Source organism: Thamnophis sirtalis, unplaced genomic scaffold (assembly GCF_051295495.1).
Source record: "Thamnophis sirtalis isolate CommonGarterSnake01/CBP01778 unplaced genomic scaffold, rThaSir2_p1.2 scaffold_13, whole genome shotgun sequence".
In the NCBI taxonomy this organism is placed as follows: domain Eukaryota; kingdom Metazoa; phylum Chordata; class Lepidosauria; order Squamata; family Natricidae; genus Thamnophis; species Thamnophis sirtalis.
Window position 1 is genome coordinate 9,491,975 of NW_028261393.1, and position 21,481 is coordinate 9,513,455.

Genomic DNA, 21,481 nt, shown 5'->3' on the forward strand with positions numbered 1-21,481 from the left:
AGTGGTCCCCAACCCTCGGTCCACGGACCGGTGCCGGGCCGTGGAGTACCTGGCACCGGGCCGCGCAGCGGCCGGGGGACATGATCGCTGCAGCGGCCGGGGGACATGATCGCTGCAGCGGCCGGGGGACATGATGGCTGCAGCGCAAAGGCTCCTGGGCCGTTCGCAAAGGCTCCAGGGAAGAGAGCCCCGCGCTGGTACGCACGTGATATATAAACAATCAATGTGTCGTCGCGAACAACGCCCTCCAACCCCTGCGTGCGCTAAGCGGGCCACGGTAAAATTATCAAAGGCTGACTGGTCCACAGCGATAAAAAGGTTGGGGACCACTGCAATAAACCAACCAACCAACTTGAATGTGCAGAGATGGACAAAATGACCATGGAATTAAAAGAAAAAGAAGAATCAGATTTCTATAAAATATGGAATAGAATTTATAAGTAGCTAGAAAACAGAAGCCAAAGCAGGAAATAGAAGTCTTTCTGGTTTTTTTTCTCTTCTAAACTAGTATTGAATAAAAATTAACCAAAGTTACTAATTACTATCAAACTTGAAGTATTGACTGCACTGTAAATATAATGGTGATATGAACAAAGAATATTATTACAACTATTAATACTACTGTTATTATATTATTAGAAAATTTAAAATCGATAGGATGGAGAACTACAAAGGCTAAACATGAATGCCAATACAAAAGGCTCTATAACTACTTTATATTGTTATGTTTGTCTTGATTTTTCTCTTATGGTTGTTATTGTGGTTTTTTTCTGTTTTTAAAGGTAAAAATGTTTAATAAAAACTATTTAAAAAATAAGGTGATGTTGGATAACCATTTGTCTAGATGTAGGGTTTCCTGCCTAAGCAGGGGATTGGACTAGAAGCCCCCCAAGGTCCCCTCTGTTATTCTATTCTATATGTACGTCATTATTAGCCGTTCTCTCACCTTCCAGATTCCATGCTACAACATCATTATCAATGTGTAAAATTTGGAAGTCTAGAAGTTGTGTTGATTGTTGAAAGGCTTCCTTATCTAGTGGTGACCTGAACTGGCACGATGGTGAGGGCAACCATATCTGATGGCCTTTACTTATCAAAATATCTTTCATTCAACCACTACTTCCTCCTTTGACAATAGGGCCATTGGTTAAGGTTCACTGAAGCATACCAGGTGAAGTATAAATAACTCACACACCTCACACACCAATGCCATCAGGAGAACTTCACTATTTGGAAGAGCAAAGAGTAGAAGAGAAGCAAGATGATCCGTCCATTGCTTGCTTGTTTTTTTGTGGTGGCCTTCGGACAACTTCTGGTAAGAGGGGATCAATTTAGGGCGTTGGGCTTAATTATCAACACAAGTCACCTTGAAACCATCTCTCTTTATTTTCTGCTATTCTGCTTTCCTTCTTGTATTCTTTGAATGAGATCCTCATTACCAATGTAATTGCCATGTTTGACCACTATATTTGCGCATTGCTTATATCTGCAATTATCTGCAAGAGTGGAGGTGGAGAAATGTCAGATTTGTGTCCGAACCCCTACTAATATTGCCTTCAATTCAAAAAAAATTTCTAATTCCTTGCAGATGTTTCAAAGTACAATTTTAATTTTATACAAATTAAAGCAGGTAGTGAAACCCTATTTCACATTTGACATTCTTCAAAAAATGAAACACTGTCTATTCATCTGGTGTTTTGGAAAGCTCTTCGGGCATCTCTTAGATTGAAAAAGGGCTCACATTTGAATTGCAAAAATACCCCCCCGCACAGTTATTCAAGATACACTTTTTATTTGTTTTTCTTACAATCATTTTGAATGTTCATTTAATGAATCAACGATTAGTTGCTTAAGGTATGTTTTCAGCATGTGTACGCTTAAACATAAAAAGGAATACCATAGCCTTTTTTTTTTTACATTTCTCCTTCCCTTTCTATTTGTCTTTCGCTTCTTCATTATTTTGTTAATAATCATGAACATTTTTTCTTTCAGGAGGTCCAGGCCAAATTGGGGGTAAGCACTCCACATTTCCGTTTCCAAATATGTTTTATTTTCATTTTCATTTCATACAGTCACATATATACTGTGCATGACCGGGGCCATATAACATTGAGCAATAAACACAGCCATCCTTGTCAAAAATACTCCCCAAAATACAAACCCAATATACCACTTCAACCCTCCATACACCCTTTCTTTCACCCCCCTCCAACTTTCCTTTCTCCCCTCCAACATTTCCCTCTCCTACTTCCCCTCCCCCTCTATCACTCCTTTCTCCCAATACACTCCCTCCCTTCCATCTCACCCTCCTTCCGATCCTCTCTCCCACCCTCTCTCCCCCTCTTTCTTCTTTCCCTCTGCTCCTCCCTTCGGTGTATTTCTACTATCTATCAATATATTCAGCTTCTTGTTTTTACATTAGAATTAAAAAGGCAACAGTACACAAGTGCAATCATGTTACTTTAAAATCTGGCACATACTATATTTCCCCTCTCCCCCCTATGACCCCACCTCCCTCCCCCCCCCCCGACTTCCCAGAGCCCATACACGGTATAGCTTTTTATCAAACACAGTCTAAGATATATTAAAGCCAAGGAAATTAAAAAAAGAAAAAAGAAAAAAGAAAGAGAAAAAAAAATCAGTAAAATCTCAGTAAAACTCAGCTTCTTGCCATTACACAAACTTTAAGCAGTTTACATTGTTCCTAATATTAGTTGTTTGATTACCTGCAGGATTTCCCCAGAAGTTATTTGTTGGTTCAACTCCACATTTCCAACATTCGCATGCCATATCTGCCATCCACAAGACTAAGATTTATATTTGCAGAACCACAATTTTGCAAATGCCCCCTTTTTAATTAATTATGACAAGGTTTGAAAGATAAATTCCTGTTTTTTGCCTACAGGACTCACAGGAAAATCCAGGCCATGGGGGAACTTAAAAATAAAATGTTTCATTGATGTTATTTCCTTTAATTTAGATGTCATCTCTATTACTTCACTTCCTTTAATGAGCTCTCCTAGGAACTTGCTAAATGTTAGAAAGGGTTGTCTCTTGCCCATATCCGCTATGGCTTCCCTCCTTTCAGTGGTGTTTCTGTGCTTCATCTTTGGCCAAATGGGATAGATGGCCAAATATTGCTCTTCACTTGCTCATCCCAATTCCGGTTTTCACTCTTGCCCATTTTGACAGGCTGCTGTTGAGGACGCTAAAGATCAAGCCAAACATTTGAAACCTGTACCCCAGGACCTTCAGGTAAGTGCCAGAAAATATTATGCTAACATCCCTTTAGTGGAAGTTCTACAATTGGACACACACAGTGGTGGTATTCAGCCATATGCCAAAAATCAGCAAGAATTGAAATACTAAAACGGGCAAGAGATGATGGATAGAAATAGAATACCTACTAATATAAAATGTATGCTGTTAAGATTTAGAATAGAGGTAGAAATTAGCAAGGGAGGAATATTATTATGCCTATTTCTATATAGTATTCTAAAATCAGTCTGGTTCCCCCATCATAGAGTCTCCTCCTAGCATGGTGTCCTTTTTCCTCTGCCAACCGGAAGTCCAATTCCCCTACCAGAGAGTCCCCTAGCATTGTGTCCCTTTTTCTTCTACCTGTCCTAACTGAAAGCCTTATCAACTGTGGAGCTGACCGGCAACAGGGAGGCACAGCAGAGGGATGAAAGAGCCACATGCAGCTCCAGAGCTGTGGGTTGCCGACCCCTGCTCTAAAGAAAATTCAAGACTTTACTCAGTTCGGGAGGATTTCTCCAGGGATCCCTTTTTCTTTGAAAGGATTTGGAAAAAGAAACAATCTTTCTTTCAAACTGATAGAGGGAAGAGTAGGACTTCCTGCAGGGCATTTACAAAACCTATTTCACTCCCAGCAACCAAGAGCAAAACTGTTCTGTGCTTCCACGATTAGTAGGGGAAAGCAGAATGCATTAATCTTTGTTTTTCTTATTTGTTCTCCAGGAAAAAAAGAAACATGCGGAGGGAAAAGCAGCTGTAAGTAGGTTGGAAAGATGCTACATTGGCAAATGACATACAAGAGTATCTCTATCATTACGTAAAGGGAGACAACCATCTTAGCTAGGAAGGAGGAGAACGGTGGCAGGTCTTTTGAGGTTCTTATCCACTACACCACCCTTTTCCTACTTCATTCTCTGTTGGGAATACAAGTCTCCAAAATACAACCTGGCATGCATTATTTATAGAGTAAGGTTCTACATTATAGAGTAAGGTTCTACATTAGGCAAGAAAAACGAAATGCACAGATACAGAATTAGGTGGTACCTTGCTCAATAGTAGTAACTGTGAGGGGGATCTTGGAGTCCTAGTGGACAACCATTTCAATATGAGCCAGTTGTCTGCTGCAGCTGCCAAAAAAGCCAACACAGTTCTAGGCTGCATAAACAGAGGGATAGAATTAAGATCACATGAAGTGTTAATACCACTTTATAAGGCCTTGGTAAGGCCACACTTGGAATACTGCATTCAATTTTGGTAACCACAATGTAGAAAAGATGTGGAGATTCTAGAAAGAGTGCAGAGAAGAGCAACAAAGATGATTAGGGGACTGGAGGCTAAAACATATGAAGAACAGTTGCAGGAACTGGGTATGACTAGTTTAATGAAAAGAAAGACTAGGGGAGATATGATAGCTGTCTTCCAATATCTCAGGGCTTGCCACAAAGAAGAGGCAGTCAAGCTATTCTCCAAAGCACCCAAAGGCTGGACAAGAAGCAATGGGTGGAAACTAATTAAGGAAAGAAGCAACTTAGAATTGAAGAGAAATTGTTCTAATTTCCAGTTAGAACAATTAATCAGTGGAACAGAAGTTGCCTCCAGAAGTTGTGAATGCCCCAACACTGGAAGTCTTTAAGAAGATGTTGGATAGCCATTTGTCTGAAATGGTATAGGGTTTCCTGCCTAGGCAGGGGGTTGGACTAGAAGACCTCCAAGGTCCCTTCCAACTCTGCTATTGTATTGAATTGTATTGAATTGTATTTGAAGTCATTAGAGAAGAATAGAATAGAATAGAATAGAATAGAATAGAATGGAATGGAATGGAATGGAATAATACTTTATTTGGCCAAGCGTGATTAGACACACATGGAATTTGTCTCCACTCCAGAAGCTTTCAATGCATATGCAAAGCAATAGAGTAATAAGAATCATAATAATGATACCAATAAGATAAGTCATTATCCTCCAAATATGTTGGATGGGCTGAGTTCGCTGTGGAGGCTGATGGGACTTGTAGTTTCTCATTTGTAGTTGATTCCCCCCTTCCCCTTTTCAACAGGAACTCCAGGGGGCTGCTGAAGCTCATGTCAAACCCTTGCCAGCTGCAGCACCAAATAACCTTCTGGTAAGTATCCAAAATGTTATACTAATATCTCCTGAAGTTCTACCATTGAGTACAAACCAAAGAGTTTTACTCTATGGTGGTTTCTGGGTCCACAACTTGCAGACGGGTGCTACAAGACTAGTATTTACCCTTTGGTCTGTTCTGCAAGGCAACCCACCCACTTCCCTCAATGACTAGGTTGGAACATCCTGCAGAGCATGATGGGAATCTCAGGATGACTGGTCAAAGTGTTTATTAGCAATAGCAATAGCAATAGCAATAGCAGTTAGACTTATATACCGCTTCATAGGGCTTTCAGCCCTCTCTAAGCGGTTTACAGAGTCAGCATATTGCCCCCAACAATCTGGGTCCTCATTTTACCCACCTCGGAAGGACGGAAGGCTGAGTCAACCCTGAGCCAGTGAGATTTGAACAGCCAAACTGCAGAACTACAGTCAGCTGAAGTAGTCTGCAGTGCTGCATTTAACCACTGCGCCATCTCGGCTCTCTCTCGGCTCTCTTTATTGCCTTCCTGCTGCTCCTTCCTTCCTAGTCTAGAGAAGCAACTTTAAAAGTCTGGAATATAATGAGAAGTCAGGGAAGCCAGAGGTGGGTTGCTCTGGGTTTGGCCCAGTTCGGTCAAACCAGGAGTGGTATTTTGGCCTAAGTCACAGAACCGGCAGTGATTCAGGCTGGCCATGCCCCTGAACCAATTCCCCTGTCGCCGCTGACGTTGCCTGCATATTGTTTAGTAGTGCACGTGCTTGCACAGTTCACTATAAATTGTTCTGCGCATGCATGAAGAACAATTTACATTGAACTGCGCACACGTGCGAAGCAAACCGGTAATAAAACCGGCAGCAAGCCACCTCGGAGGGAAGCCCCACACAAGGATGGTTGTATAATAAAAGGCAGAAGATTAACAACCACTACTTCATCACCGTTTATCTAAATCGGGACTCTCCAAACTTGGCCACTTTAGGACTTGTGGACTTCAACTTCCAGAATTCCTCAGCATGGCTGGCTGAGGAATTCTGGGAGTTGAAGTCCACAAATCTTAAAGTTGGCAAGTTTGGAGAGCTTTGATCTACAGGAAATTCAAGACCTCACTTGATTCATGAGGATTTCCCCAGAAATCTCTTTTTCTTTAAAGGAAGTTGGAAAAAGAAACAAATTTCCTTTGTACCGAAAGAGTAGGGGAAAGAAAGACAATTTTTCCAGAAAGCCATTTAAAAAACTGATGAATTCCGAGCAACCAGCAGCAAAACTCTTTTCTGTTTTAGTAGGGAAAAAGCAGAAATTATTAACTGTTTTTTTATTATTATTTTATTCAGAGTAATGCACGTTTGGTGAAAAGAGCTGCTGTAAGTATGGCAAATGATAAATGTGTTGAAAGAAATGTCTCTCTGGGTTCAGTTCCAAGTGGGGAGAAATACATTGGAAACATGGTGACTGTTTGGAAGGGTGGTTTAATGGTGAAGCAGAACCACCAAGCACGTGTGATTCCGGATATATATATATCTGGGAGGCAATAGAGCACAGGTTCGAATCCCAGTAAGGATATGGCTAGCTGATGAGAGCTAAATAGCTTGAAATAGATCTATACTAGTCTTCCTTTATTTATTTATCAGCACAAATAAAAACATATATATCATATATATATAACATATATATATATCATATATATATAACATATATATATACATATATATAACATATATATCAGCACAAATAAAAACACAAATATAACAAAGGCAACAGTAAAAATATTGGGTTTCTGTCTGGATGGACTCTTGTGACGAGCCTAATGACAGAGAGTGGAAGTGTGACCTTCCTCCCACACTTGGGCATACCAGGGGTTGTGACTTTAAGTATATATATATATATATATATATATATATATATATATATATATATATATATATATATATATATATATATATATATATATATATATATATATATATATATATATATATATATATATATACACACATACATACATACATACATACATACACACACACACACACACACACACACACACACACACACACACACATGTTTATGGGAGGAAGCTAACTGCTTCCATTATCTGTCAATTGGCTCGTCACAAGAGTCCATCACGACAGAAACCCAATATTTTTACTGTTGCCTTTGTTATATTTGTGTTATATTTGTGCTTGTGTTTTATACACACACACACACACACACACACACACACTCTTGAGCCTTGCCCTAGAGCTTTCTGTTCCAGTGGCAAGGGCATATATCCTATTGGCTGCTGTAGGGATCATGTGCAAATCCTAGGAGTTTGTCTGAGATAAATCTGGTTGAATTGTGCTGAGTGATGTATCAGGTGCCTTCTGATGAGCTCTGCTGCTAGATAATCCTATCATGTCCTGGAGGGTGATGTCTTAATCCCATCACCCTAGAGCTGGAGGCCTTTTGTTTTGTAGATAGGATGGCCCAGTCTTTCTGGGGGCTGCTTTCCAAGAGCACTTTTCTCCTTTTCTCATCCAGGGAGGTATAATATTCTGCCTTTTTAATATTTCCTAAAAATATTTCATTCTTCTAGTAGAGGGGTGGGTGCTAACTTTCTGCACGTTTAGCCCTGTCATTTGGTAAAATGAGGCAAGCTTTTCAGCTAGGAAGGAGGAGGAAGATGGCACGACTCTGATGTTTTTACCCATTAAGCCATCCTTCCCCTGTTTGATGCCTTCCAACTGTACTAGGAATGCAAGTTTCCAAAATTCCATCTGGTGAGGCTTATTAGATAGTGAAAACCAGCCATTCCCAATCTTCTTATCTACCTGTGTGTTGATGAGCTGAATTCACTGTGGAGGTTGATGGGACTTGTAGTTTATCACAACTGGAAAATGATAGGTTGGAGAAATCCCAGAAGTGCTTTCACTTTTTTTTCCTGTTTGTTATAACATTTCTCTTCTTAATTTATTTCACTTTATAATACATTATTTTCATATTTGTTCTCTAATCATTGATAGAATAGCTCTCCTATATTATAATAATCAGATTCTTCCTTTCCTTTAATTGCAAGCATTAATCTATTCATTTCTGCACATTCTAATATTTTTTAAAACAAATTTTCATCTGTGGGCATCTCTTCGCCTTTCCAATTTTGTGCAAAGACATGTCTAGCTGCAGTTTTTAAATGAATAATCAAATATACATTTTCTTTACTATATTTTTCTGACGAGGTACCCAAACAAGAACAGTTTAAGTTTTAGATCAATATGCTGCTGAGTCATCTTCTTCAACCACATTTGGATTTTTGCCCAGTATTTTTTTGCTTCTACACATGTCCACCAAATATGATACTACGACCCCGGTGTCTGGTGAAATTTCCAAGATTTAGTTGATTTGTCTTTAAACATTTTTCCCAATCGTTCGTGTGACATATGCCATCTATAAAACATTTCGTACAAATTCTCCTTGTATGCAGTTGACATTATTAGTTTTATCATTTCTATCCCGCAGTTGCTGCCACTTAACTAAATCTATCGCATGCCCAAAGTTTTCTACCCATGCTATCATCGTTTCTTTTACTTGTTCTTCTTCTAATTTAATCCACAGTAAATAACTATACAATTATTTTTATTGCCCTTTCTTCTGTTCCTGTTGCTATCTTATCCAATTCTGTCGATTCCATATAAAAATTAAGCATCTTTTTCAAAAGGAAACTGGACTTTCCTGGTTCTTCAGTTCTTGGGTGAGAGGCGAAATGTTTTCAAGGAGGGGGAGGGGGAAGCACAAGAGAGTCCAGCTGCCTTTTGAAAAAGCACCTTTGGCTCAACCATGACTTTGATGCAGTGGTGGGTTCTGGATCCAGTTCCAACCGGTACGGTTGGAATGGGCCTGGCGGCGTCCACATGGATGCGCACGGCACGTGCATGTGTTATACTATCCAGCAACGCCTTCGCAAGCCTCCATGATGCTCCAGATGCTCAGCAGAGCATCACACAGGCGCTGTACATGCCATGCGTGTGCACAGAAGCGTGGAAGACTTTAAAGACAAGTAAGGAGTATGGGTGGGCAGGTGAGCCCTCCGGAGCACTGTACCGGAATGGTACCCGGTGCTCCGGGCAGGCTCCGGTACACCTGTACCGGGGCGTACCACCTGCAACCCACCACTGCTTTGATGATTGAGAATATCCATGGATATTAAGATGTAGAAGGTTCACAAGGCTTTAAAACAGAAATGCATAGTTGGATCCCATGGCCACCCACAAAGAGTCTTGGGGATTGTTCCCAAAGCTCTCCAAGGTGACTTGCTTTATTTGGCCCTTTTTACTATAGAGGGGAAAGTGATCAAATCCCCTAATTAGAGAACCAGGATATTGATTCTATTTATTTTTAATCCCCTCCAAATGCAAATAAAATGGTCCTGCTTTGTGGTCTTGGCCTTTGTCGCCTTCCGAATGCAACCCTTGGTGCGTGCTTGCAAGAGACCAGGCGTGGCTTTTTTGCCCGAGGAAAAAAGATGATTACCTTTTCACTTTCAGACAAGTTCAAATCTCATTGCAAATGGATACCCTTGCCTGTTTGTTTTCTAGCCTGACCAAATGGAACAAAATCAAGGAGATGAAAGCAATCCGGAAGAAGGAAGGGGAAAAGGAAAAGGAAAGGGAAAAGGAAAAGGAAAAGGAAAGGGGAAAGGAAGAGGGAAAGGAAGAGGAAAAGGAAGAGGAAAGGGGAAAGGGAAAGGAAGACAAAATCAGGTAAGAAAAGGGATCAAGTCCCAAAAATGACCCATTTATTTATCGTTCCCATTACTAGCTTTGATCTTCTGCTATGCCATAAACAACCCAGAAACAATGTTGAAAACAAACTTCCAAATGTAGTTTATGCTGTAAATGGGTCTTGAACTGACCTGGTTAAATATGTTGAGCGAACCCAGTTGGACAGCAAGCTGCAGATGCAATTTATTGCATTCCCTTCCCCCAGTTCGACATTGTACTGGTTTGCGGGCATTACAATTCTTAGCGTCTCTAGCGAGGATGACTGAAGCGCTATTACGCAGTTATTGAAAATCAGGTTTCTCGAATGGACATTAAAACTTAGCAGAGATGGCTAAAATATCAGCATATCTCAAGGACCATTCCAATGAGAGATATAAACTGGAGTGGAGAAGATGGATTGACTATACTCAAAATAAATATGGGACGAAAAAATTCCAGCCCTACATGGCTTAGGCCCAGCATACCTGCGAGACCGCCTACTGCCACACTCCTCCCAATGGCCGGTAAGATCCCACAGGGTGGGCCTCCTTCAGATGCCGTCAGCCAGACAATGTCGGCTGGCGGTCTCCGGAGGAGAGCCTTCTCTGTGGCTGCTCCGACCCTTTGGAACGAACTACCCCCAGAAATCCGGACCTTACCCACTCTCATGGCCTTGAGAAAAGCTGCCAAGATCTAGCTATTCCGGCAGGCCTGCGGCTGTTGACCTCATTGTTGAGGTCCAGCCCTGACCGAAACGAATGTATTTGTGTTGTTTTTAATTTGTCTGTTTTTATTCTTATTTTCTTTTATTGTTTTTTTCTCCTCGCTATAAGCCGCCCAGAATCCTCTGGGATTGGGCAGCCTATAAATAAAATTAAACTCAAACTCAAACTCAGATAGCTTATGACTGAAGAAACAAGGAATGATCTAATCTGTTTAGAGCTAGCCTATAAAGCTCAATTGAAAGAGGATATTAACTTTTTTAAAGTTTATTTTAGAATATTTTTGTTAAAGATTTATACCCTGTATTGGTTCTGGGAAGTCGGGGGGTGGGGAGGCTGGGGGGGGGGGTTGGGTGGGGAGGGTAGCGGGAGAGAAGTAAACATTTGTAAAAGGTGTTTTTTTTTCAAAATTTTCAATTAAAAAAAAGTTAGGTTTCTCTGATCATAGATAACTAACGGGATGGACTGTCTGTATTTTTCTAGAATGAACAAGGGGAACAGGAGGAGTAACAGTAAGCACTACTGGTAAGTTTTCTAATGCAGTATCAGTTTCCAAATATTCATGTCCAAGGAACTTTGGTCTTTTCCTACTGAAGGTGAAGATTGAATTGCAGTCTCCAATTTCCAGGGTACTGGTTTGCAGGCCTGCCAGATTGACATGAAAGGGGGGTGGTGGTGTTCTGTAAATTAGGAATGGAATGGAACTGAATAGAACAGAACAAAACAGCTTTATTGGGAAAGTGCAATTGGACACAAGGAATTTGTCACTGGCTGAATCCCACCATTCGGTGCAGTACAGTCCTTCTTGAGCAGGGGTGTCAAACTCCCGGCCCGTAGAATGATCCCACTCTATCGATCAGTACTATCCATGTCTTGCACCACCTCCTTCAGATCTGCTATGGTCATCTTTTGTAGTGTTCAGCCAGTGGTGGGTTTCAAAAATTTTAGAACCTTTTCTGTAGGTGTGGCCTGCTTTGTGAGAGTGGCTTGCCAGCCATGTGACCAGATGGGAGCAGCTTGCCAGCCATGTGACCAAGTGGGAGTGGCTTGGCAGTCATGTGACTGGGTGGGTGTAGCCAACTTGTAAAATGTGGTGAAACTCACTTAACAACGCTCTTGCTTAGCAATCAAAATATTGGCTCAGAAACTCTGGCATTTAAAGCACGCAAGTCTTAAAGCTGTCAAGTTACAAGACCTTTGCACCCCTAACCCTTTAGGAAAAAAACCCAGGGGTGTTCAAACTTGACAGCTTTAAGACTTGTGGACTTCAACTCCCAGAATTCCTCCTCTCGCTCTTCATCTTGATGATGTGCGGACGGGCAGGGGGAGGGAGCTGAAACCGGTTCTAAACGGCACGATAGATTTGTGGAACCTCTTCTATAGAAGAGGTTAGAACTGGCAGGAACTCACCCCTGCGCGAGCCAGGCACGGACCGAATTTGCTTCCAACAGTGTCGGTTGTGCTCTTGGTCATCTCATCCTTCTGTTCTTCCAGGTGCTGCCAATGTCGGAAGGAAGAGCAAGCTGTTAGACAACGTCCTCCTTTCATCCTGATTAGAAGTGATCTTAATGAAATCTACCAAAATGTAGGGGTGGTTGTAGGAGTAGTGTCTGCTTACTTCTGTCTTCTGGGTTAAGGGAGCTTTCAATGGCAATAAAGTAAAAGCATCATCCATTCTTATCCTTTTATGATTTCAACGCCTAAAAGTTATCAAGCCTCAATCACATCAAATGTCCACATGACCAACAGCCTCCTCTGTCTTGTAAGCCGAGCGTCAGCCCTGGGACATAGGAAGACTGCCGCGCCACCTTACCTGGCAAAGAAATTATGCTCTCGCTGCTTCTCACTGGCCAGAGGTGGCATGCAGAATCCTCTCTGTGGGCACGTGCGCAATCATCAGCTGCTCCTCTGGTATCAGGAGCACACATGCGTGCTGGCCAGCTGGTCTTTGTGGGTGCCAGAGGGCCAGAAAACAGCCCAAAAAGTGCCTCCAAAACATGCCATTTTTCAGGTTGTTTTCAGGCCATTTGGGGGGACATTTTCAGGCCATTTTTCAGCTTCCTCTGTCTTGTAAGCTGAGCATCAGCCCTGGGATATAGGAAGACTGCCGCACCCCTTACCTGGCAGTGAGATTATGCTCTCGCGGCTTCTCACTGGAGTGCAACAGCCGTGCTGTTGCCACTTCTAGAAGGACATGGGTAGTCCTCAATTTACAACCATTCATTTAGTGAAGTTATGACGGCATTGGAAAAAAAGGATGTTTTTCACACCATTGCAGCCTCAGTGCTCTAAATCTGAGCCCTCGGCAAGGATTTCATTCTTATGGTGATGGCAGATGACCTTTTAGATACAATGAAAATGAAAAATACTAACGACAATTGCGGTGTCCCGGGCTCACATGATCCCCTTTTGATGCTTTCTGATCAGCAAAGTCAACGGGGGAAGCCATGTTAATTTAACCGCCGTGTAACTAACTTTACAACTGCAGTGTGTTCACTTAACAAGTGTGGCAAGAAAGGTCGTAAAATGGGTGGGGGACTCCCTTAACAACCATCTCGCCTGGCAACAGACATTCTGGGGACTACTTTATGAGGACTACTTATACAACGTTGTAGCAAACCTACGTCAAATATCTGCTCTACATCTTGGCTTTGAAAAGCTGTTCAAAGCAGTTCTTTTAGGCCAGTGGTTCCCAAACTTGGCAACTTTAAGACTTGTGGACTTCAACTCCCAGAATTCTCCAGCCAGCTCTGCTCTGCTGGCTGGAGAATTCTGGGAGTTGAAGTCCACAAGTCTTAAAGTTGCCAAGTTTGGGAACCATTGTTCTAGGCCCATGATGGCAAACCTATGGCATATGTGCCAGAGGTGGCATGCAGAGTCCTCTCTGTGGGCATGTGCACCATCGCCAGCTGTTCTTCTGGTACCAGGAGCACACATGCGTGCTGGCCAGCTGGTCTTTGTCAGTGCCAGAGGGTCAGAAAACAGCCCCCAAAGTGCCCAAAAAACAGGCCATTTTTCAGGCCGTTTTGGGGAACATTTTCAGGCCCTTTTTTGGGTCACCATCACTATTCTAGACATTTGGATCAGAAAATGGCAGAGGGTTGTTGAGAAGGAAGGTTTCTAGCTTTGGGAAAGCCACACTAGCAATGGAGTTCCCAGTCCCAATTAGGGTTATTAACAAAGGACTACCTGTGTTTAAATGTTCTTTAAACATTTGGATCCTGTTGCTGTTATGTTTCACCCACATACTTTTCAAAATCCCTACCCAAAGGCTAACTGGGAGCGTTTAGAAGCAAGATAACCAGAGAGCCAAATTATCTCCAGAGACTTCCAGTTCCACAAAAGTATTTTTGGATTTGGACCTGCTTTCAGATGTCAGAACAGATCATCCAAACTCTGGGAAACAGTTGAACGATGTACCAGATTGGGAGGTGTTTGTTTAATCCCAAATTAAACAAGGTCTAAACAAACTAAACTTAATCCTTTGGGGTTAGTTGATTGAGTCAATTGACACAATTTTCTTCTCTCTCTAATCCAGTTAAGGCCAGTGAGTTCCCCCATACCTTTGATGGGTGGCTTTTGACCAATTGTTTTTTGGAAGAAAGATGTTGGTTTAGCTTTTTTCTTTTCTTTTAAAAACCCTGCCATCTCTTGCCGAGGTGGGCGCAGTGGTTAAATGCAGCACTGCAGGCTACTTCAGCTGACTGCAGTTCTGCAGTTCGGCTGTTAAAATCTCACCGGCTCAGGGTTGATTCAGCCTTCCATCCTTCCGGGGTGGGTAAAATGAGGATCCGGATTGTTGTTGGGGGCAATATGCTGACTCTGTAAACCGCTTGGAGAGGGCTGAAAGCCCTATGAAGCGGTATATAAGTCTAACTGCTATTGCTAATTGCTATTGCTATTGCATCGGGCTGAAGTTAGGACGAATAAATGGAGCTGAGCATTTACTGACTGGATGCCCTTCCTGATGCCTACATGTAATTCACAGCAAATCAGTGGTGGGATTCAAATAATTTACCAACCAGTTCTCTGCCCTAATGACCAGCTGGGTAGGTGGAGCTTGGTGGTCATGTGATCATGTGGGCGGGCCAAATCAATGTCACTCAGGTCGATGGGTACTTCGCCTTAGTTGTTACAATGGTATTAAGGGTTAACTGGAGAGGCAGTTTCTGTAAGCAGGGCAATAAAGATTAGGCTAGAAACAACACCAGAATGTTTCCTTCCTGCCTTCTTTACAGAATTAGGCCTGGAATGTGGACGGAAACAAAAGATTTCTTCCAACAACCGGTTCTCTGAACTGCATAGAAAGTTACCAACCGGTTCTCCCGGATAGGTGCAAACTGGCTGAATCCCACCATTGCAACAGATATATTCCTTTTGCGCCTGGAGAGAGAAATATCTGCCATTATCTTGGATCAAACTCACAGCTTCCTGATTGGGAGGTGAGAGCGCCACCTCTAGGCCACCACTCCGCTCCTTTGGAATTAATCCTTAAAACCATTTTAATCCATAGGCTCCTCTTAATCCATTGGATTGTAGATAGATTAAGTAGGTAATAAATTCACACTGAGGCACAACTGTTGAAGGTACATTGGTTAAGTCATGTTACTTTATTTGCAAAAAGAAGCTTTTGTATAGTTGGTATCAGATAAAGGTTCAACACCAAGTAAAAAGAATCATTTGAGTCGGCAATGATATCCTTGATGAAAAGTCTGGGCAGAGACCATCTGGACTGGGGATGGTAGGTTTTTAATACTATAAAGAAGAAAATAAAACATCCTTAAGAGTTTGAATATCATGAGACTCTTAATACTTTAATACTATAAAGAAGAAAATAAAACATCCTTAAGAGTTTGAATATCATGAGACTCTCAATAAGCACTCATCACCATTATCAATAAGATCTACCCCTAATGATTAATTTCTCATTTATAGAGAAGGAAGCACTTGGTAACAAGTGGAGATAACAATTAGAACATTACGATTGTGCAGAGTTTATAGCCTGAAGTTGTTGATGCTGGAGACAAATGGCTCCATATCTGATTGGGAACTTCCCACTAGAAGCAGAATTCTAATACCTGATCGGTTTCAACAAGGAAATTGTTCTATTTGTCTGTGCTGCTCCCTCATCCCCAGCCCTGGTTCCATCGCAAAATGAATTTTATTTCAGGCAAAATCAGCTGCCTCATTCATGATTGATCCCATGATTGGCCGAAAGGGACTTTGGCCAGAGTTGGAAACCAGGTTCTTACCAGTAGAAAACTACATAATAGAATTAAGCTTTTGATAGAGAAGTTCAGAATTATACAAACTTACAAAGATTTCAGGTCCGTTATAGGTATTCTACAATACAAAAATAAATACAGAAAAGTGAGAAAAAAATCAGGACATTGTTTTTTTGTTGATTTAAAAAAATCTTATCTAAGGTGCAGTCAGTGGTAGGATCCTAAATTATTAACAACCAGTTATCTGCCCAGTTGCTGAGTGGGCGTGGGAATAGTGGGCATGGCCTACTTGGCCTCCTGCACTATGGTGGGGAGATTTTTCACCCTCCCCAGGCTCCTGTGGGCTCCAGAGCTCCTTCAAAAGCTGGAAACAGGCCCATTTTCAGACTTCTGGAAGGCACGATTTTTGCCCGCTCAGGCCCTCCGTGCGGCCCCTGCACGTACCTGGCATTAAAAACGGGCTGTGTGGAGACTCCTGGGAGGGGTGGGGCCAGGTGGACAGACAAAGTGGGTCTTTCCAACTCCCTGTTTGCCCGAACCAGTGTGAACTGGCTGAATCCCACCACTGGGTGCAGTACAGTCCCTCTTGAGCAAGGGTGTCAAACTCCCAGCCCGTAGAATGATCCCACTCCATCGATCAGTACTCTCCATGTCTTGCACCACCTCCTTCAGATCTGCCATGGTCATCTTTTGTAGTGTTCAGCCAGTGGTGGGTTTCAAATTTTTTTAGAACCTCTTCTGTAGGTGTGGCTTGCTTTGTGAGAGTGGCTTGCCGGCCATGTGACCAGGTCGGAGCAGCTTGCCAGCCATGTGACCGAGTGGGAGTGGCTTGGCAGTCATGTCACTGAGTGGGAGTGGCTTGGCAGTCATGTGACTGGGTGGGTGTAGCCAACTTGCAAAATGTGGTGAAACTCACTTAACAACGCTCTTGCTTAGCAATCAAAATGTTGGATCAGAAACTCTGGCATTTAAAGCACGCAAGTCTTAAAGCTGTCAAGTTACAAGACCCTTGCACCCCTAACCCTTTAGAAAAAAAACCCAGGGGTGTTCAAACTTGACAGCTTTAAGACTTGTGGACTTCAACTCCCAGAATTCCTCCTCTCATTCTTCATCTTGATGATGTGCGGACGGGCGGGGGGAGGGAGCTGGAACCGGTTCTAAACGGCACTGTAGATTTGTGGAACCTCTTCTATAGAAGAGGTTAGAACTGGCAGGAACCCACCCCTGTGTTCAGCCAATGGGTAATAGGGCAACCCCTTCTCATTTTTTCCACTGATCATTCCTGGCATGATGGACTTTTCAAATGAGTCAGCTCTCACGAGATAACCAAAGTAAGGAAGTATTTGTTTAGCGATCTTGGCTTCAAGTGATGTTTTTGGTCAGGTTTGGTCTCAGAGCTCTTCTTTATTTTTGCAGTCCGTGGGATGCATAACAGTTGCCACTGGCACCGCAGTTCAAAGGAGTCCAGTTATAAGACACCTTTGAACTGTGGTGAATCTGCTCCAGGATTGTGTGAATCTCTTCTTAGGACTGCACAAAATTTTATCGTTTGTAGATGTCTGACATCTACTGTTGAAAGTGGGACTTTGCAACACTGCGTCTTAACCATTCACACTACTACTGACCATTAGGAGGAGCAAGATATAGAGAGAGCAATGTTTCTCAACCTTAGCAACTTTAAGATGTGTGGACTTCCAGAATTCTTCAGCAAGCCATGCTGTCTTGGGAGCTTCGGAAATTGAAATCTATACATCTTTAAATTATCCAGGTTGAGGAAAAACTGAGATAGAGGCTCAGATCCTATCTAGGTTCCCGGTTTATCTCTAACCTGGTCTCTTCCTTCCTGCCTTTGTCTCCTAAGCAAACACAAACATAGGCATGCCTTGTCAAATCTCCTTGCTAGGATGTAGCTCTAGATACTAAGACTATTCTTCCTCCTTTATATAGATAAATCATTTAAACATTAAAATAACAAGATCTATTTTGGTGGTCTTTGATTTTGGATTCCTTTCTCTCTCTAAGAAGACAAAACACATTCTCCAACACTTACCCCATTGTCATTGAAGCTGTTGTCACCAGCCTTATTGTTATCAAAGCTTCCACCATTCTAAAAATAGAGCATAACAGCGCATGTTAGGGCAGTGATGGTTAACCTTTTTGGTGCTGTGCCCAAAGCCCATGCACACACTTATGCACAGACGCATATGTCCCAATCCGTAAAATGCAATGCAAACACCTCCTGTGCATGCACCCCGCCCCACATTTATGTTCCCTGTGCATGTGTGCTCCCCCATGCATGCACCCCCCAGACCCCATTTTGGCTTCCAGCTTGGTGCAGGAGGCTTTTCAGACCCAAAATGGGGCAGGGGAGGCTCACGATCTCCTGTTTTTCTCCCCAGTGTGTTCTAGTTTCCTCCTGCATTCCTGCCTCCCATGCAAAATTGCGTGCACACCGAACCGGCAGTAATGCCAGCAGCATTCCACCCCTGACTCAGGAGGAATATGGATGTCATCCCCACCAAATGTTGACTCCTTTTGGAATTTTAGGATTGAATTTTGAGTCCTGCTCAGAACTGGCATCTATACATTTGTGAATACATACCCCTCCAAAGTTTCCAGAATTATAGCTGTTCTGAAACATAAAATGAAAACAACACAATTTGAAACTAAGAGCAACCTAATGATTCCATCTTATGACAATTAATAATTGCCCCACTATCTCCCTAATCTTAAGGTAAAGGTTCCCCTTGCATATATGTGCTAGTCGTTCCAGACTCTAGGGGGCGGTGCTCATCTCTGTTACAAAGCCAAAGAGACAGCGCTGTCCGAAGACGTCTCCGTGGTCATGTGGCCGGCATGACTAAACAACAAAGGCACACGGAACGCTGTTACCTTCCCACCAAAGGTGGTCCCTATTTTTCTACTTGCATTTTTATGTGCTTTCGAACCGCTAGGTTGGCAGAAGCTGGGACAGGTATCTGTTACACGGTACTAGGGATTCAAACCGCCGAACTGCTGACCTTTTTGATTGACAAGCTCAGTGTCTTAGCCCCTGAGCCACCACATCCCTAATCTTACCAAGCTGCTATTGGTTTGTTCCTTGAATAAAGTTACAGAAACACAACATAATGGGAAACTGCCTATTGTAATTTTAAAAATAAAACATAAATAACAGAGATTGGCTATTTGGGACAAAATCTAGGCTTCTGTGGTTGATCAAGCTGATTAATGCCAATTTATTATTTACATGACATGTATATATTATCCCCCTCATAACTCAGTTGCCATGCGCTGCAAATATCTTTCTTCAGTCATTGACAAATGACTTTTTACCTGGTAACTTTGAGAAAATAAGGATGATGTTTAGCTTTTGGATGAATCGAAAGAAAGGAAGTGCATTTAAGAGTTTCTATACAGCTTTCAAAACATAGTTTTTAACCTCCTACTGAGGAATGAAGACAACAAATTATCTCCAAGCCTAGTTATTCTGCTTACTTATTTATTAAATTTTAATTATTAAATTTCATACTTACTCCATTATCATTGAAACTGTTAGATCCTACATTGTTGTTGTCAAAACTGTCCACACTCTGCAAAGGAAAACAAAAAGAGCTAAGATATTTTCTTTTTGCTGAAGAATTAGAAAAAAAGCACTAAAAAGATCCCGGAGTTTTGTGAATATCAAAGAATTTAACAAACTACAGGAGAGGAAAAGAAAGGATAGCAGATGGAGGGAAGACCAGCCAAGTTGGTAAGAAAAGAAGGACCAGGGTAGATATGATAATGTCAAGCCTGGAAAGCATATTTTGCATTGGGCCTTCAATCCTGCCACATATTATGCTGTGGGAAATTGTGAAGGGGGATTATATGGAGTAAGCGATACAGTCAAAATAATATTCCTTTCTCAGAGAGTCAAGGACATTTTGCCCTTCACATGGAGTGGCATGACTGTGAGGCATCTCCAGTTGGGACGGTGCCTGATTGGACCCTGTGATGGACATTTGGGTGCTGGGCAGGGACTTGAACTTTTGTTTGGATGGGGGGAACCAGGAAACCGGGGAGGGGAAGGGGAGGGAGGGGAGAAGAGAGGAAAGGAAAGGAGAAAAGAAGGAAGGAAAGAAGGAAGGAAAGAAAGAAAGAAGAAAAGGAAAAGCCCAATGCATGACAGATGTGCTACTTAAATCCCTCCAGGACACTGATCCTTCTCCTCCTTGTTCTTAGAGCAGTTGATTATTTCTCTAGCCTTCAGACATCAACAAATCTAAAAGGCTCAATGGGAATGCCATCTTGTGGCTTGCCTTCTCTGGCTATTGAAATACTTGTAGTAGGCTTTAGTCTCATTAGATATGAGTGGTACTTCTATGACCATCCATTAGCTACTGCAAATTCCCCAAAAAAGAAACAATTGACTGATAACTCTTATGTTACACACTCTTTAAAAACAGCAACGCTCAGTGGAGTCAGTTACGAATGCAGGAGCCCCAGTTCTGGGATATTCCATGCTCAATATGTGCTAGTCGTTCCTGACTCTAGAGGGCGGTACTCATCTCCGTTTCAAAGCCGAAGAGCCAGCGCTGTCCGAAGACATCTCCATGGTCATGTGGCCAGCATGACTAAAACCCAAAGCCTTGTAGATTCATAAGAGAGGAGCTTCTGCTGTCCTGGTCCAAAGCCATTTTGAGACTTATAGTGTAATAAACTCCTAAACTGAGGTTGCAAATGGATTGGTAGATAAAGGTTCCCTTGCACATGCATGCTAGTCGTTCCCGACTCTAGGGGGCGGTGCTCATCTCCGTTTCAAAGCCGAAGAGCCAGCGCTGTCCGAAGACGTCTCCATGGTCATGTGGTCAGCATGACTAAACGCCGAAGGCGCACGGAACTCTGTTATCCTCCCACCAAAGGTGGTCCCTATTTTTTCTACTTGCATTTTTTACATGCTTTCGAACTGCTAGGTTGGCAGAAGTTGGGACAAGTACTGGAGCATTATGCAGCACTAGAGATTCAAACCATCGAACTCCCAACCTTTTAGTGTCCTAGCCACTGAGCCACTGCATCCCATATGAACCTTCCTTCACCCAAACCGCTCCTTACCCCAGGTCTAGCTGTGGTGCCTTCGAAAGTGAGGAGGCAGATAGCCAGAAAAAGAGCCACAACTTTGACTTGCATCTTGGTGTTGCTTCTGTCTTCCTTTCCTTCTGAAATAGGAATAGGGATAAGGCCTCTACTGATGCCTCTACTTATATTGGAAGCTATCATGGGCAGTGGCCACTGATATACTAAACTATCAGCACCTGTTATCATGAGCAAATTTGCCTCTGTGAGCCCAACCTGATTTATCCACAGAATGACCAAGCCCTTTCTTCCTTTCTTTTCCAACCATGCCCAAGATCCACAAATACTTTGCTCCTTATAGCTGACCACGCATCCGTCTCCCCT

General features: G+C 42.4%; 2 protein-coding genes across 2 annotated transcripts; one reads left to right on the top strand and one right to left on the bottom strand.

Annotated features, from left to right (window-relative positions):
- Positions 1 to 1,201: 1,201 nt before the first annotated feature.
- LOC148043023 (uncharacterized) lies at positions 1,202 to 12,492 on the top strand. Its single transcript, XM_087727397.1, has 9 exons — positions 1,202 to 1,315; positions 1,993 to 2,013; positions 3,193 to 3,255; positions 3,982 to 4,014; positions 5,315 to 5,380; positions 6,694 to 6,723; positions 9,934 to 10,098; positions 11,304 to 11,345; positions 12,315 to 12,492. Exons 1-8 carry the CDS (start codon positions 1,262 to 1,264, stop codon positions 11,328 to 11,330), a joined length of 459 nt encoding a protein of 152 aa, XP_087583523.1. The 5' UTR covers positions 1,202 to 1,261; the 3' UTR covers positions 11,331 to 11,345; positions 12,315 to 12,492.
- LOC148043024 (uncharacterized) lies at positions 12,210 to 21,287 on the bottom strand. The gene is made up of 5 exons (XM_087728001.1): positions 21,137 to 21,287; positions 19,579 to 19,635; positions 18,648 to 18,677; positions 18,096 to 18,152; positions 12,210 to 12,317 (listed from the first exon to the last, which is right to left on the bottom strand). The coding sequence occupies exons 1-5, from the start codon at positions 21,209 to 21,211 to the stop codon at positions 12,210 to 12,212; spliced, it is 327 nt and encodes a 108-aa protein (XP_087584127.1). The 5' UTR covers positions 21,212 to 21,287.
- Positions 21,288 to 21,481: the final 194 nt, after the last annotated feature.

Excerpts from the sequence above, each read along its gene's own strand:
- LOC148043023 (XM_087727397.1), top strand. The coding sequence starts at position 1,262 with ATGATCCGTCCATTGCTTGCTTGTTTTTTTGTGGTGGCCTTCGGACAA. Across the intron at positions 6,724-9,933 it reads GTTTGGTGAAAAGAGCTGCT|CCTGACCAAATGGAACAAAA; the intron begins GTAAGTATGGCA and ends TTTGTTTTCTAG. Across the intron at positions 10,099-11,303 it reads GGAAAGGAAGACAAAATCAG|AATGAACAAGGGGAACAGGA; the intron begins GTAAGAAAAGGG and ends GTATTTTTCTAG.
- LOC148043024 (XM_087728001.1), bottom strand. The coding sequence starts at position 21,211 with ATGCAAGTCAAAGTTGTGGCTCTTTTTCTGGCTATCTGCCTCCTCACT. Across the intron at positions 19,636-21,136 it reads GCACCACAGCTAGACCTGGG|AGTGTGGACAGTTTTGACAA; the intron begins GTAAGGAGCGGT and ends TTTCCTTTGCAG. Across the intron at positions 18,153-18,647 it reads ATTCTGGAAACTTTGGAGGG|AATGGTGGAAGCTTTGATAA; the intron begins GTATGTATTCAC and ends CTCTATTTTTAG.